Raw genomic sequence first — 14639 nt, forward strand, 5'->3', positions numbered from 1 at the left:
AAGGCCTATCACAGTAAATGCACAGGGACCACTTGAAATACACATCTACTTTGGGCTGCATTAAAGAAATAGTATAGTAATAAATATTACGGGACAAATACATCCCTGAGAAGATGCTATTGAAGACCATGGAATATCAGGAGAGATTAATTTGGCCCTATTTACTTAAAAACAAATGACTGCTCTGTGGTAGCAATAACTCCTTGTATTGTTAACTCTGAGTGACATTTTAAAATATTTACTTTCCACTTTTTAATACATTTTGCCCAACTTGAATAGTGAAATTCTAGAGGTCAGTTTTCTCTCTGGTTCCCATGTGCTACACAGTGCTTTTGGTTTTGGGTTTCCAACACTTAAAAATGATTTTCAATGTTTTTTTGTTTTTTTTTAAATACATGAAAAATACTTCCTTTCACATTAAGTTTTTTCAAACACAATCTTGCCTTTCAAAAAAAACAACAACAAATTTTAAGACCAAGATTTCCAAATGTACCTATTGTTTTTGGGTGCCCAACGTGAGATACCTTAAAGGGGCTTTATTTTCAGAGGGTGGGTGGGTATGAGGCACTTTCTGAAAATAAAGCCCCATTAAGGTGACTCAAGTCAGCTACTCCAAAACAGAGGTACCCAAAATCACCAGGTACTTTTGAAAATCTTGTCTTAAATTTCTGTGCCTAAACAATGGACCTTTGGTATAAAAGATGGCAAGTTAAATTCAATCCTGGTGTTACAATGACTTCAATGGAATTACTCCAGGGGTGCATTTGGTCATTTCTGACTTTCCTTATTTCAATGTGCATGAATATATTGCAATGTAAAGGCATGTAGGAAAATATTTAATTGTTCAAATGCCTTTTGAGCTGCTTTGGGATTTTTTTCAAGTTATCTTTTCCTTTGAGTTATATGAATTAGATTATCAAATATCTATACCAATAACTTAACATATACACCTCTACCCCGATATAACGCTGTCCTTGGGAGCCAAAAAATCTTACCACGATATAGGTGGAACCGCGTTATATCGAACTTGCTTTGATCGGCCGGAGTGCGCAGCCTCCCCCCTTCCCCCGGAGCACTGCTTTACCGCGTTATATCCACATTCGTGTTATATCGGGGTAGAGGTGTATATAGCAGCCCAGGACAGAGAGAGATAAGCAACATCTGACTGTGTAGGAAGGATTCAGCTTCTTTTTTCATGACGTACCCTATCAATTGTGTACTGTATAGGTATTAACCATTAAAAGTAGCCCTTTGACCTGTTCTTCATGAGTTAAACCTTCCCTAGATGGTTGTGCTGAAACAGAGGTTTGTAGATCTTCCCAAGAAAATTTGGAGACACAGGATGTGTGTTCATTTCAACCATCCCCACTGTGGGCAAGATTGTGTCTTTAAGCCACTGCGCCCATGTTGTCTATTAGTGGCTGCTCCCAGTGGCATAGAACTTGAAAAGGCCGGCAGCCTGAATTAACACTGCTGCATGGGTTTCCCACCCACAAAAATAACTCTGCCGGCCTTGAGAGCGGAGTGCAAGGCCAGAGCCCCACTCTGCTCTCTTCTGCAGCAGGAATGCCTGGGCCTTGAACTGCCTTGTGGGTGGGGGTGGGGGTGGGAGGAAAGGGAAAAGAGAAGGCTTCCTGCATTCACTCCAGCCTCCTCTTGTCCCCATACTGGCATAGCCCATATAGCAGCCCAGGGACTATTCATGCACAAATAAAATGCAGACACTTTCCCCCATTTCTTTATACTTGGCACATTTATTCTCAATAAAGACCTTTAAACTTACAAGGAAAACAAGATTTCAGAAAGTTACAACTAACTCTCCTGATGTAGCAAAAACTACTGAGTGCTTGTAGAGTCCTTAGAGGGCATCTTTCAGTGCACAGCAAATTAGAGGAACAGAAGCCTTTCCATGACTCGGTGAACTTTCAGTGTTGTTTTTGCTTCTAAATACTCACATAAATGTGGTAGCTAAAGAGCCAGGATTTGGTCACTGACATTCCATTTTCAATAAGTGTTAGCTGAAGTTGCAGTTCAGAAATATCCGGAACTGGGAAATGTTTATGACACTCCCCAAATAGAAAACAGCTACCAAAATAACTAAAAATAGCCGATTTCTGTGGTGGCATTTCTTGTTTAGTTTGGTGGTTTGGACTGGGGAGGGAGTTCTATTCATGTTCTTTTTAAACTGGGTGAATTTGGTAATTACATAAAAAAGACTGATAGATCAAGGAGAGAACCAAGTGAAAATAATGCAATACCCCACCACAGGCATTTGTTTCCATCTCCTCACTTTCCTGCATTAAATCTTAGCTCAAGTGATACACAGACCATGCCCCCCCCATCTTACTGGCCTTTCAATTTCACCAACAATTCCAGCCGATCACATCCCTCATCAGTAATTAGTAGAAGCAGTGGAGGAAAGCTAGAGTGAAATGGCTGCCTGGGGAAATTCACATCCAGTGAAGGGAATATGGATGGAGAAGCGGATATGTGCCCAGACTGCTGCTGTGCTCCAGCAATCCTCGCCTGTCAGAGCATTCTCCCAAAGCTTCTCTAAGAGGCTTCTTGGGAAATTATGAGTGCCTCAGGGCACCAGCCACCTTTGTAGGCTGCTACTATGCACACACTCTCTCTCACCAGGCATGAGGATCAGACCCAAAGAGAGGAGAGTGTACATTTTTCAACTGACAACACTATGCAGGTCAGCTTGGCTTAGCAGTAGGTGCTAAAGCATGAAGGAAACAGCGAGGGAGAGCGAAAGTGCATACAGTCATAAATCACTACTAATTTCCTCTTAACACTTGTTCTGGTATTATATCCACTCATTCCCCTAATACAATCTACAAGTGCCGTATAACTGAATCTCCGACTTACAGCTACATCTTCCTCATTACCACCAGCTTGTTCTAATATTGCAGTTTTGAAGACATAAAAATATAAACACACATATTATACATACAGGATTTCAGACTTTTTCATTTAACCACTGGCATGTCACCGCTTATTCTCCTCTTTAAACTATAACGTCCTGATCTTTGCAATCACTCTCCATCTAAAATTCTTTCCACACTTGACTTATAGGGATTTTTGCATTTTTTTAACATTTATTTTTGGGTTGCCCGTTTTTTTTTTAATTTAAACATTTTACATTTAATTTCTTGGGGGGGGGGGAGAGATTGCACATGAAAAGCACCAAAATCAAGGCAATAAGAAGTATATTCAAGATTAACAAATCTATGTGAGGAGGAACAGTGTCCCCTTGCTGTGTAATACCCTTGTTCTTCCTGATCGCCTCTGCACTTGATTAATTGATGAATTTGGGGGGTTCCACTAAGCATTTAGAAATTAGCCCTCCTGAGTACTTCTTAGGAGCCTAACAGTGAAAATCTTTTGGTCTGGTATTGATTTACGGGGATGTGTATTTGTGTACCTGTAGAGTATGTGCTGACATTTCCTACCTCCCACTCTATTGAATCAACCCATTCCCAATTTATTTAATCCTGTCTAGCAGCTCAGTTATGTTTAACTGCTTAACGCAGTCAGCTGTCTTTAAAAGCTTTGTTTTTGTTTGTTTTTTGGCACCATAGACTTTGTAATAATAATGCGGTAAATTGTGAAAGAATACAAACCACTCCTTGGAATACAATATAAAGAGCTGTAAGCATGCTGAGGCTTTCCGAGGTTTGATCATAAGTCTTACCATCAAGTAACAGTATTCTGATCGAGCTCTATGCTATTTACCCTGTAGGAGTCCTGATAACAGCACGCCCCCCAGATGGGGTGATGTCTCCAGTCAGCATCTTAAATGTTGTACTTTTCCCAGCACCATTTGCTCCCAGGAGCCCGAAGCACTAACAGGAAGGAGAAAAAAGGAATAACTATCTTTACAGAAATATCACAACTAACATTAACCTTTCATCATGTTTTGTTTTTTTCACTCCTGGACTAGTTATGTAGAGATCATACATGTGGGTGTGCAAATTTCAAAATCACCTAAGTGACATAGGAATGCATGTATCGGAGGTAGCTGTGTTAGTCTGTATTCACAAAAACAACAAGGAGTCCGGTGGCACCTTAAAGACTAACAGATTTATTTGGGCATAAGCTTTCGTGGGTAAAAAACCTCACTTCTTCAGATGCGTGGAGTGAATCTGGAAAAGCTTGCAAAGTCTTTCAGCAGGGTTTACCATCCAGAGTTGGTTATGCAAACAGTTTTGTAAAACCTCATCTGGAACAGCTCACGAACAAATCTGAACCACATGGAATCAAGGAGTCTGAGAGCTCTTTCACTAGATTCAACTGAGCTCCCGGAGTATACCCACTGGTAGCGTAGCTTTCAGATTGTATAATCTGCTTCAGCGAAATTACTTGGGGCCAGAAGAGTTTACAGACATATCTGGCAGAATCTGTAAATTCTATCAGCTCAACAGCTAGAATTAAAGGAGGTCCCAGAATCCTCTAGTATAGCCTGTAATGTTTGTAAGGTTCATTAGCAGAACAGCTCTAGTATAGTGGAAATATTAGTAGAGTGTTTGATTCAAATACTGTATTGTTTTGTGTTTAATTGAATAATATGTATAATCTTTATGTCACAACTATGATTACAGCAAAACAGTCTTACTATCCTACTATCAAAAGAAAACATACCAACTGCTTCAACTTGCAAATAATAGCTTTTAAAACTACTTTCTAAAAAAACTAGGGCAATTCTCCCACTATCAAATTTACTAAATTACAATTACAGTTGTAAATAACTATTACATTAAAACCACTTTACTACAACGTTGCAGTTATTTTTAAAAAAAGTATTTGAAGTCTGGAAGTTCAAAGTTAAGGTTAAAGTTAAGAAATATTTGAAAGTCAGGAATTTCACAGTTGTGGTTTCATGACCAGCCCTGAGTTTGACCTGACACTGATACCAACCTTCTACCTTTTCACCAAGAACCCTCTTAATCAAAACCACTATACTGCTGAATCAATATACCTCATTTACATTTGTGAAACAGACCATAAGCCTTTATCTAAATATAGTAACAAAAAAAATAGTAGATTTGGAGTTTGGCTCCATTTCCTACTGTATATACACTATCAACCATATAGATATAGCTTGAAGATCTACAACCCATTGCAGCCCTCACATCATGACATAAGGGCTACAGACCTAAATATGGTCTCTTCCGTAGTGCAAGCATCCATTGACTGTAGGAATTGCCACCTCTGTTCCCACAGAGCTGAGTGCAGTCTGTAAACATCATTTTCTCACAGACATCACTGCAGAATGGAGATTCAAATCTGCTTCATCCACCCTCCAAAATACACATGGATTGAAACATTCCACATCTTTGTAATTCCCTGACATGTCTCAGTTATCACATCAAAAAATGGCTGCACTGGGGATGAGGATACCAGGCTAGACAAAGCTGTTTGGCAGTTGTAACGAACAAATGTGCTCACCTGCCTAACAACTACAGACAATGTTCTTCAAGCCACATTGTGAACATTACTAGCCACCTCAGGAAAACACACTGATCCCTGACTGCCATGATGAGGACTACCATGAAGGAATTGGCTGTGAGCTCCCCAAGTAGCCAATTTCACCTCCCAAACTAAACCAACTTGCCTGGAATTTGGAAGGAGGCACACAAGTTACAGGAGGACAGGGTTTTAAGGAGGCACCAGGAAGTTAGTCTGCATGCTCATGCTGGAATGCTAACTACATAGTTGCAGCTTATCTGTAAATAGCTCTCTTAATAAAGAGCCAGTTTAGTTTTTACAAGCACTGAGTCTTTTCATGCTCTTGCCCAGCATGTGGCATATTAAACATTAACTGGTCAATATTGGGGATGGCAGTGTCTGAAATGTGCTAATCATGTGTGCAACAAACCCAGCACTGAACAGTATGTGCTAATAGCAGGGGAGTACCCTCTGCCACCAACATCATTCAGTTAAGCACTGCAACATGTACCCATGCTAGTACAGTGACTGCATTCTAGTGGTGTACATTATTTTAATTTAATGCTATTTATAGCTATTTATATTTTCAGCTGTATTTTAATGAAGTTGTAAGTCTGATAAGTAGGCTTACATCAGCAATAATAAACTTTGTGTTAGGCATTTTCTAGCAGCTGACCACTGATTGGTTAAAGACCCACAGTGTCACATGCTGGCATCTCACCTCTTCCAACTGGTTATTAGGAACCAGGAAATACCCTCTCCTTCCCTGACAGCATTTATTGAATAAAGGCAATAATTCCTCACCTGCATTTTTGGAAGTTAAATCTCCACATACCTCTTAAAACTGGAAAAACTAGTAAACTTTCCCCTAACATCTTAAGGTTCTACAATGTTTAAAGATTCAAATTTAGGTTTAGGTTCATTCAAATATACTGGGACTGTTTCCAGCGGGCCAAATCCTCATTGGTTTTAAACTCTTTCCTAACTCAGGCAAAACTCCTAGTTAAGCAAATTAGAGTTTAGTCCAAGGACAATTCAGAATTTAGTCCATGGTTTGTGAATTGTTTAACTAGATATGCACAGTAGTTTCATGCCTAAACAACACTTACTTCCATATAAGAGCAGGCTGAAAATCTATGTTGCTTTTTTACTTTTAGGTTACTCTAATCCATACAATATCTCAGTAAAAACAAGCCAAAAGAAATAATACTTTCTGATGCAATGAACACAACAACAAAAAAAGAGACGTAAACCAAAAAGTAATATATCAATCACCAACAATTGCTGCTAAAATGTTAGCAGTCCCCAGCAGTGCTTTCACTTCTGCCCAACATTATCGATTTCTCAGAAATTACTGCAATTGGAAGGCTTCTGCTAGCAACCACAGAGCTTTGATTTCAGACTTTTTGAACATGCCTGAACAATTGTCATGATTACACAATTGTTTTTCTTTTTTTTTTTTTTTTTTTAAAAGAAGAGAAATGAAAAGGAAATAATATAGAACCTTTTACCTCTCCCCTTGGTATCCCCAAGCTAATGTCTTTCACAGCAGTGTTCCTCTTGCTGAAACCTTGGTAACATTTCCTGAGATTGTACAGTAGAAGGATATCATTTTGAGTTCTTCCACCAAAGAGCCTCTTTCGTTCCACTTCTACATCCTCATCTTCTGAAAGATTGACTGTGCTGCTGATGGAACAGTGACTCCTAAGAAGAAAAGATCACAATAAATGGCAAATTACGCACTGTCATTTCATCGACAACTAAAAAGGAGCACTTTTCTGCTTATTAGAGATGGCACTGAAAACAACTTTTAGATTTGCAAATATTTTTGAGATTTCAGGAAAGAAATCCAACCCAAATCAGAACAAAAAACTCAAAAATTTTAATGGAACTGGAATATATTTTGTTTTAAAGCCGGGGCTCCATTTACAGTTCATTAACACCAAATTGTTTCCATGCAACATTTCAATATTGGCAAGTTGGCAAATTGGCAAAAATTGTTTCTTCGGAATTTTTCCAAGAAGTTCTACTTCTTATGCTCCATTAAGGTTCAGACATTCAAATCTCAACAGGATCCAATGCTTCACAGCAACCCCTACACATTTGCTCTGCAATTCCCATTGATTCTGATAAACCTGGTCCATATTTCATATTTTTTTTAAATGGAAGGAAATAGCATACTATTCCGCAGGGGAAATAAGGGTACTGAAGTTAGATTGAAATGTCATTTGAGCATGGAGATAAATCTGCTATACAATTTGAAAATACACCTGAACTGAGGGGATGGAAAGAAGCAGTATTTGCAAAATGGGAGCTCAGGGAGTGAAATGCATCTAGGTAGGTGGTTGTTTTTTATTTTTTTAATAAAGCCACAAATTTAAATGACTTTAAAAGCATGAGCTCACAATGAAACTTTTCTTAAGGACTACTTGCCACATTCTTTTATACCGTAGATATACACCAAGGGAAAAACAGGGATGATGGGATGATAAGAGACATAAGCCAAACAGGCATCTGCCTAGAGGACCCACGGAAAAACTCTTTGGGTCTTTTCTATTAAAAGAAAGTTAAACTAAAGTTCTGACATTGGCCTCTCTATGAAAAAGATACTGCTGGAGAAGCCAGAAAGATGAGGTGGCTTTGCTAGAAACTTTGCAAGGGGCTCTTGTTGGAATTAGGCCAGCTTTGAAGAAAACACACATTGCCTGCCCTGCTCTGGGGTTCACACAAATAAGGAAAATGAATACTATATCACAGATGTTCTCCTCTTGAGCAAAAGCAGTTGAAGGTGAACAAAATGTGAGCATGAAGTGCACACTCCTTCTCTGGTCCAAAATTCACAGTGCAAGTTGAAGGCTAAGGACCACAGAGATGACAGCCTCTAGCCCTTGCATGTCCTGGCCCCTTCCCTCCATGTACAGCAGTATGTCAAGTGTAGTAGACAGCCATGGGCTCAGTGCCCTCTGTTGTTCTCTTTAATTCCACAGAGCAAGTCACAGAATGCAAAATGGGAAATAATGCTGCCTGAGGCATCAGGAATTCTCTACCATTTTATTGTGTCTAGGTCAGGGGTGGGCAAACCACGGCCCGGATCCGGCCCCTCAGGGCTTTGGATCCGGCCCGTGGGATTGCCCCCCGTGGTGCTGCAGGCCCCACACCGGTCTCAGAAGCGGTCGGCACCACTTCTCTGTAGCCCCCCAGGGGCGGAGGTCAGAGGGCTCCATGTGTTGCCCTTGCCGCCAGGCACTGCCTCCCGCAGCTCCCATTGGTTGGGAACGGGGAACCATGGCCAATGGGAGCTTTGGGGGAGTTACCTGGAGGCGCGGCAAGGGCAGCGCATGCGGAGCCCTCTACCCCCCCTTCCCCCAGGGGCCACAGCGCTTTCCGGAACGGCGCAGCGTGGGGCCAGGGCAGGAGTGCAGGGAGTGCGCACCGCTGCCACCCCAGAGCCGCTTTAGGTAAGTGGCACGGGCCGGAGCCCGAACCCCTCCTGCACCCTGCCCCCCAGCTCCCTGGCCTAAGCCCTCTGCCTGCACCTCTCACCCCTCCTGCACCCCAACCCCCTGGCCTGAGCCCCCTCTCGCACTCAGCACCCCTCCTGCATGCCAACCCCCTTCCGAGCTCCCTCATATGCCCTGCACCCCTCCTGTGCCCCAATCCCTTGCCCTGAGCCCCTTCCTGCACACCACACCCCCTCCCACATTCCATACTCCCTCCTGCACCCCAACCCCCGCCCCGGCCCTGCATACAATTTCCCCTGCCAGATGTGGCCCTCGGCCCAAAAAGTTTGCCCACCCCTGGTCTAGGTGGTTTTGAAGAGCAGGGAACATGCAGCATATAGGTACCCCTTTGCTCTGCCCCACCATTCTTCCCATCAGGACAAGGGTCTACAGCAAGCTTTTGCATAGAAGGCAGTCTTCAGTGCGAGCAGGATCAAACTGAAGAAGCATAAGTTGGTACAATTCACCATACTGCAAGACTGAACATACATAGGGCAGGGCCCAGTTGTTAATGCTAAAATGTTTCACAGAAAAGCCAAGCTTTCAGAAGCATTTTGAAGGAGGAAGAGGAGGAGACTGCTTGTTCTCCAACATGATATTTCAGTACAATGGCACATGGGGAAAGAAGAACCCGGCAAGTGGATGTCAGAGATTGACAGTTTGTTACCAGCGCAGCTTTCCAGGAAAACCTGTCTCCTCCAGTGAAGGATTTAATATAAAAAAAGAGAAAATCTAAAATATTATAATATTGGCAAAATTCCTTCTAGATGCTACACCGGACCTGCTATTAGAGCTAAGGACTTTCATAGCAAGCTGCTCCTGGTTTAAAAGTTAATGAAATAACTGAACGAATTCTCCCATCTGGCTTCTTCAAATAACTTTTGAAGCTCTCTTTCCCAGCTTAGGTGACTAATAAAGATACAGAAATAGAAAGCCATAATGCATGGGCTCATTACAGCCAAATGGAATAATGATCAGATTGTCTTATCTTCTAGTTTTCAGAAGGATTTAATCTTCCTCTGTCTTTGGGAAATTAGTCAATGTCCATGAAAGCAGAGTATAAATGACACACACCACATACCTTGGTTTCTGGAGCAGGTCCCAATGCAGCAGAACCCTCAGGAGGAGAGTAACTGTACCCTGCAGGGCCATTGCCACAAAGATCCAACCCAGGAAATTCATCTCAAACGGACTCACATAAGAATCGATTCCAAAGCTGCTTGTCAGGTCAAACTTGATCTGATTGTAGGAAAGTTCTAGTAAACCCTGACCCAAGCAGAATGGTGGGAAAACAATAAAGGCCCACTTGAGGATGTTGTAGATATTCTGCAAATTCTGTTAAAAAAAAAAGAGTTGGTTGGGGTTGGGCAAAAGCAAGGAGGAGAAAATGTTGACTCTCTTAGAAATAGAAAATTAAGCAGACGTAAAGGCTATGAGCTTTATTCTATTCTCACTCCAGTTTGACACTGTTGCAACTCCATTTACTTCAGTGGAGTCTATTCTTATTTACACCAGTGCGAGATAAGAATCAGGCCCTGGACCATTTCAAAATTTTGAAACTTAAGTTCATATGCAATTCTAACCCATGGATTATTTTGGATATAGATGGTCTCTTATTCTAAGTTTGTGTGGTGCCTAGTGCAATGGCTTTGGGTCCCTAGGTAGTGTCATAATATAAATAGTAATTGTTTTCATCTGGAACACTACCAACAGCAACATTTTTAGGGATCTAGTATTCTCTAGATTCTTATATATAAACAAATGCCTCTAGTTTTTCTTGATAAAATTAAGAGTGAAAGTCATGGTAGCATGACAAGAAGTATTAGTGAATGTGTGTTTAGGAGCAGTACCTATATAGTACTTCAGCAGTATATTATATACATTTTGCAACATGTAAGCACAATGGAATGATCAGAGTCAGTTTACTCACCATTCCTTTGCTCTTGCAGTTTTAAAATTTGAGTGCCATAAAAACCAAGCCACAACCCTAGTCCTCAAATGTGAACCCCAAACCTGAGCCAAAATTTAATCCAGATCTGTATTCAAACATCACTTCCTCAGCATAGCCCATTTAGATATGTTTTGAAAAGTATGGAGTTTCCATCTCCTTCTCTCAATTCATGTGCACAATTCCCATTGAGATTAATATTAAATGGGAGTTACATACATGCACTGAGGGAATGTATTATTAGTCACACAATACACTATATCTCCTTTAAACAACTGGCTTACCACTTATGTCAATATTATTCAAACAAATTTTGCAACACACATTATCTATTCAGTGGACCTGAACAGCTCCCATTATGTGCAAATTATGAATTAAAGGTCTGGAAAATATTACAGTTTCAATTAAAGCTGGTTTTGCATTATTAGAGTGCAATTCTTTTTTTTTTTAAACAAGTAAAGCCAAAATGACCTTTGGGTTTATAAAATGTTGTGGGAAACAATAACCTATAATGATTTGGGATAAAGAAAAAGTGAGATATTTCATTACAATTTAAACTGCCAGTGTTTGGTGTTGGAAAATACATTCCTATACACATCATTTATGGGAACTGGTGCTGAGGGTACATACTGACCTGTTCTTTGGAAACTGCAGCTAACAAATGAGGCAAGAGGGTCACCAGCATGGTACAAAGACCGAACACAAAGTTTAAGGAGATATAAGAAATGAAAGCTATGTCTGAACTTGAGAAGAATCTGGATATCAGATACATCCATGGTAAAGTTGCATATCTGAAACAAGTAAAAAAAAAATAGAACCACGTCATAAGTAATTTATGGTTTACTCCACCAGCTGACTCCTGAGCTCAGTATCCTTTGTGTCACTGAAAAGAAATAGAACAGCAACTCATTGATTTTACGATTTATAGCTCCTTTCCAAATCCTTCAGCCTCACCGGTGGAAACACTTACCTATCTGGCTCACCATACTTTCCTATATTTCACATACATGTGTACTGCTATGTGAGGACCAGCTGTAACTTGTTCTTTTCTGTTTATTAACCTCATATCTTTTCTTTCCTGGCTCCAGGAAGCTCACCACCTTGATTTCTGAACAGTTGTAAAACCAAGCCATTTTATACACTTCAGCTACAATGAGACACAGTAAAAAGAAACTTGTTTAACAGTAAACTTTGGTCACACAGCTGTCATCTGTTCTTATAGATTTCACAGCAAAAAAAAATATTATAGCATGCTGGAATTGGAACTAAGAGCTGTGAAAACAAGGTCCAAGTGATAGCTTATATCTGCTACAGACAGCACATTAGCACTCTGAATTATCTATGATGGACAACTGTTTAGCATAGTAGTTACCACTAAAACATCAACATTAACTCACAGCTCCCACACAGTAGTATCTGAGATATGGCAGCATAGCCCTGACTGCTAAAAGTTGAGTAATATTTAGATGACTAAAGAAAGAATGGACAGAGATATGTTGCCCAGTCAGACCATCTGGTGCACAAAAGAGCACAAATGTCAGCTTCTTGACAAACAAGAGTGAGATGTACCCACAGAACGTTACCCATAAGTATAGTCCAGAGCAGTCACTTGAACATGAACACTGTGCAAAGAACAGTATATTGGAGTAAAAAAATGCAAGCAGGACATGCTTACCAGAACTATCGGGCAGGACTGCATATACAACATGAGCAGCTCACACACCAAAAATTAAATTATTCATGTCCTTTTGAAAAACTAAGGTCTTATTGAAACACAAGCTATTGAGCTCACTCCAGGAGTCACTCGGTGAAAAGCTATAAAACTGGGTGTTCTGCAGGACATCAGATTAAAATGAACAACAACAGATTTTAAGGCCAGAGGAAGCCATAGTATTTTGTACTTTTACGGCACCTTCCTTGTGAGGATCCCAAAACACTTTACAAATGTCAGTGAATTAAACCTCCCCACTCCCCCTGTTAAGTTATAGGTGCTATTATCCCCAGCTTACAGGCACAGAGAGGTTAAGTGACTTGCTCAAGGTCTCCAAGGAAGTTTGTGGCAGAGTTTAGACTAGAACTTTTATTTCCAAGCTTCCAGTTCCATGCCTTAACCGTCTTTCCTCCCCTTTGTGCTGAAATCACTACTCTGAATTTTATTGTGTTAAACTAGTGTAAATACAGAATAACTCCATTGAAGACAATGGAGTTCAATGGCTTAAGTGGAATTACATCAGTATTAATGAGACGAGAATTTAACCTACAGGTATCTTGCCTGCCTAAGAACCAATAATATAAAAAATTAGCTTTAAAATTGTCTGGCATTCTGGCAAATCACATAAAGTCCATACCAGTCTCAGATTCTATTTTCCTGTCTTCCCCTCCTGCAAAAGTAAGTTTAAAGCACCTCATATATAATTAGATACTTTGAATTGAGGACAGGTCATTTTGGAGAGAAGTGAATGAAAGGTAGTGCCATACAAAATTTCTGCTACCAGGCAGGAAAATAAAAAAAAAAGGACAGAAGCTGTGTCATGAATTCTGGATATTTTAAAAAATGTCAGTAACCCAACTTGAATTAAGACACCTGCAAGATGAATTTTTTTAAGCAAAATGCTTTCAGTAATGTTAAGCTTGTCACATAACTGGGTCATTAAGGATTTTTTTCTTTATTTTAGGTTGGACAAAGCCTGACAAAATACCTTTTTAAGATCACAAATTGTTACTGAAAAATTTAAAGGGAAAAATATGTGACATGGAATATACATATAAGGAAATTACAGGAAACATTTATGGCGGTGGGGGCGAGAGGAAAGAGTCACAAAAGTACTTCACTGAATCGACTGTGCATTTGGAGCCAGGAAGGGGTGGTGTGTGAAGAAGGCCTAGTACAAATAAATATATGCATTTGTATGTCACGCAGCATTTCCTGGAGTCTTGTTAAATTTATTGAAGGTTTGATTGGTACAGTACCTTTTAAGATCCACTGATACAGGAATTGATCCTGCACCACTGAAGTCAATGGAAGTTACATCACTGACTTCAACTAGAGCTGGATCAGGCCCACACAGTACAAGGTGGTTTATCCTTAATGGTTGGAACTCCGTTACAAGCCAGCCACAGCTCTGCTTTTGTAGAAGCTCAAGCTCTCTAATTAATAGTCACATGTTCTGAAGTAACTTCAACCATAACTTGGCTAAAATAACAAAAATAATGTTTGCACTAATACCTCGTAACAGCATCATACCTCATAGGACTGATCCAAAACCCACTGAACACAGTAGAAGTCATTCCACTAGCTTCAGTGGACACTAAATCAGGCCTGTACTTGTTTCCGGTCCGTTGGTGTGAGGAGAGAGGTTAGAATTTATGTAGTTCTCCATTCACATATTATGGTCAACAGCAAGAATAAAAAAGGATTCAACATTTATATAGATAATAAGTACATCGTTATATTAGGTAAGATAAACATTTACAAGGGATATATCTCCCCATGAATAAACCAACCATCAACTGCTTGGGGTAAGGAAGAAACCTTCTCGCTAGGCAGCATATTCCATAATTCTTTATCTTACACTTTCCTCTCAGTCACCCTGCAGGAAACAGGGTATAGGATTAGATGAACCATTGGTCTGATCTAGTATGGTGTTTCCTATATGCTTATTATAAAGCAAATACCAAGCTATTTCACCTGTAAAAAATTGACTTTGGAAAATTAGCTGAAGCAGGCCTAGGTAAGT

At 40.2% G+C, this 14639-nt stretch overlaps 1 protein-coding gene across 1 annotated transcript in view; it reads right to left on the reverse strand.

Moving 5' to 3' along the window:
- The window catches only part of ABCA13 (ATP binding cassette subfamily A member 13), a 282083-nt gene that overhangs the window by 50310 nt on the left and 217134 nt on the right, over positions 1–14639 (reverse strand). Inside the window, exons 52-55 of the mRNA XM_045007417.1 lie at positions 11537–11693; positions 10036–10289; positions 6966–7158; positions 3742–3851 (exon numbers count right to left, since the gene is read on the reverse strand). Of these exons, the coding sequence (XP_044863352.1) occupies positions 3742–3851; positions 6966–7158; positions 10036–10289; positions 11537–11693 (714 nt within the window). The remainder of the gene's footprint in view (positions 1–3741; positions 3852–6965; positions 7159–10035; positions 10290–11536; positions 11694–14639) is intronic.

Source organism: Mauremys mutica, chromosome 2, assembly GCF_020497125.1.
Source record: "Mauremys mutica isolate MM-2020 ecotype Southern chromosome 2, ASM2049712v1, whole genome shotgun sequence".
Classification (NCBI taxonomy): Eukaryota; Metazoa; Chordata; order Testudines; family Geoemydidae; genus Mauremys; species Mauremys mutica.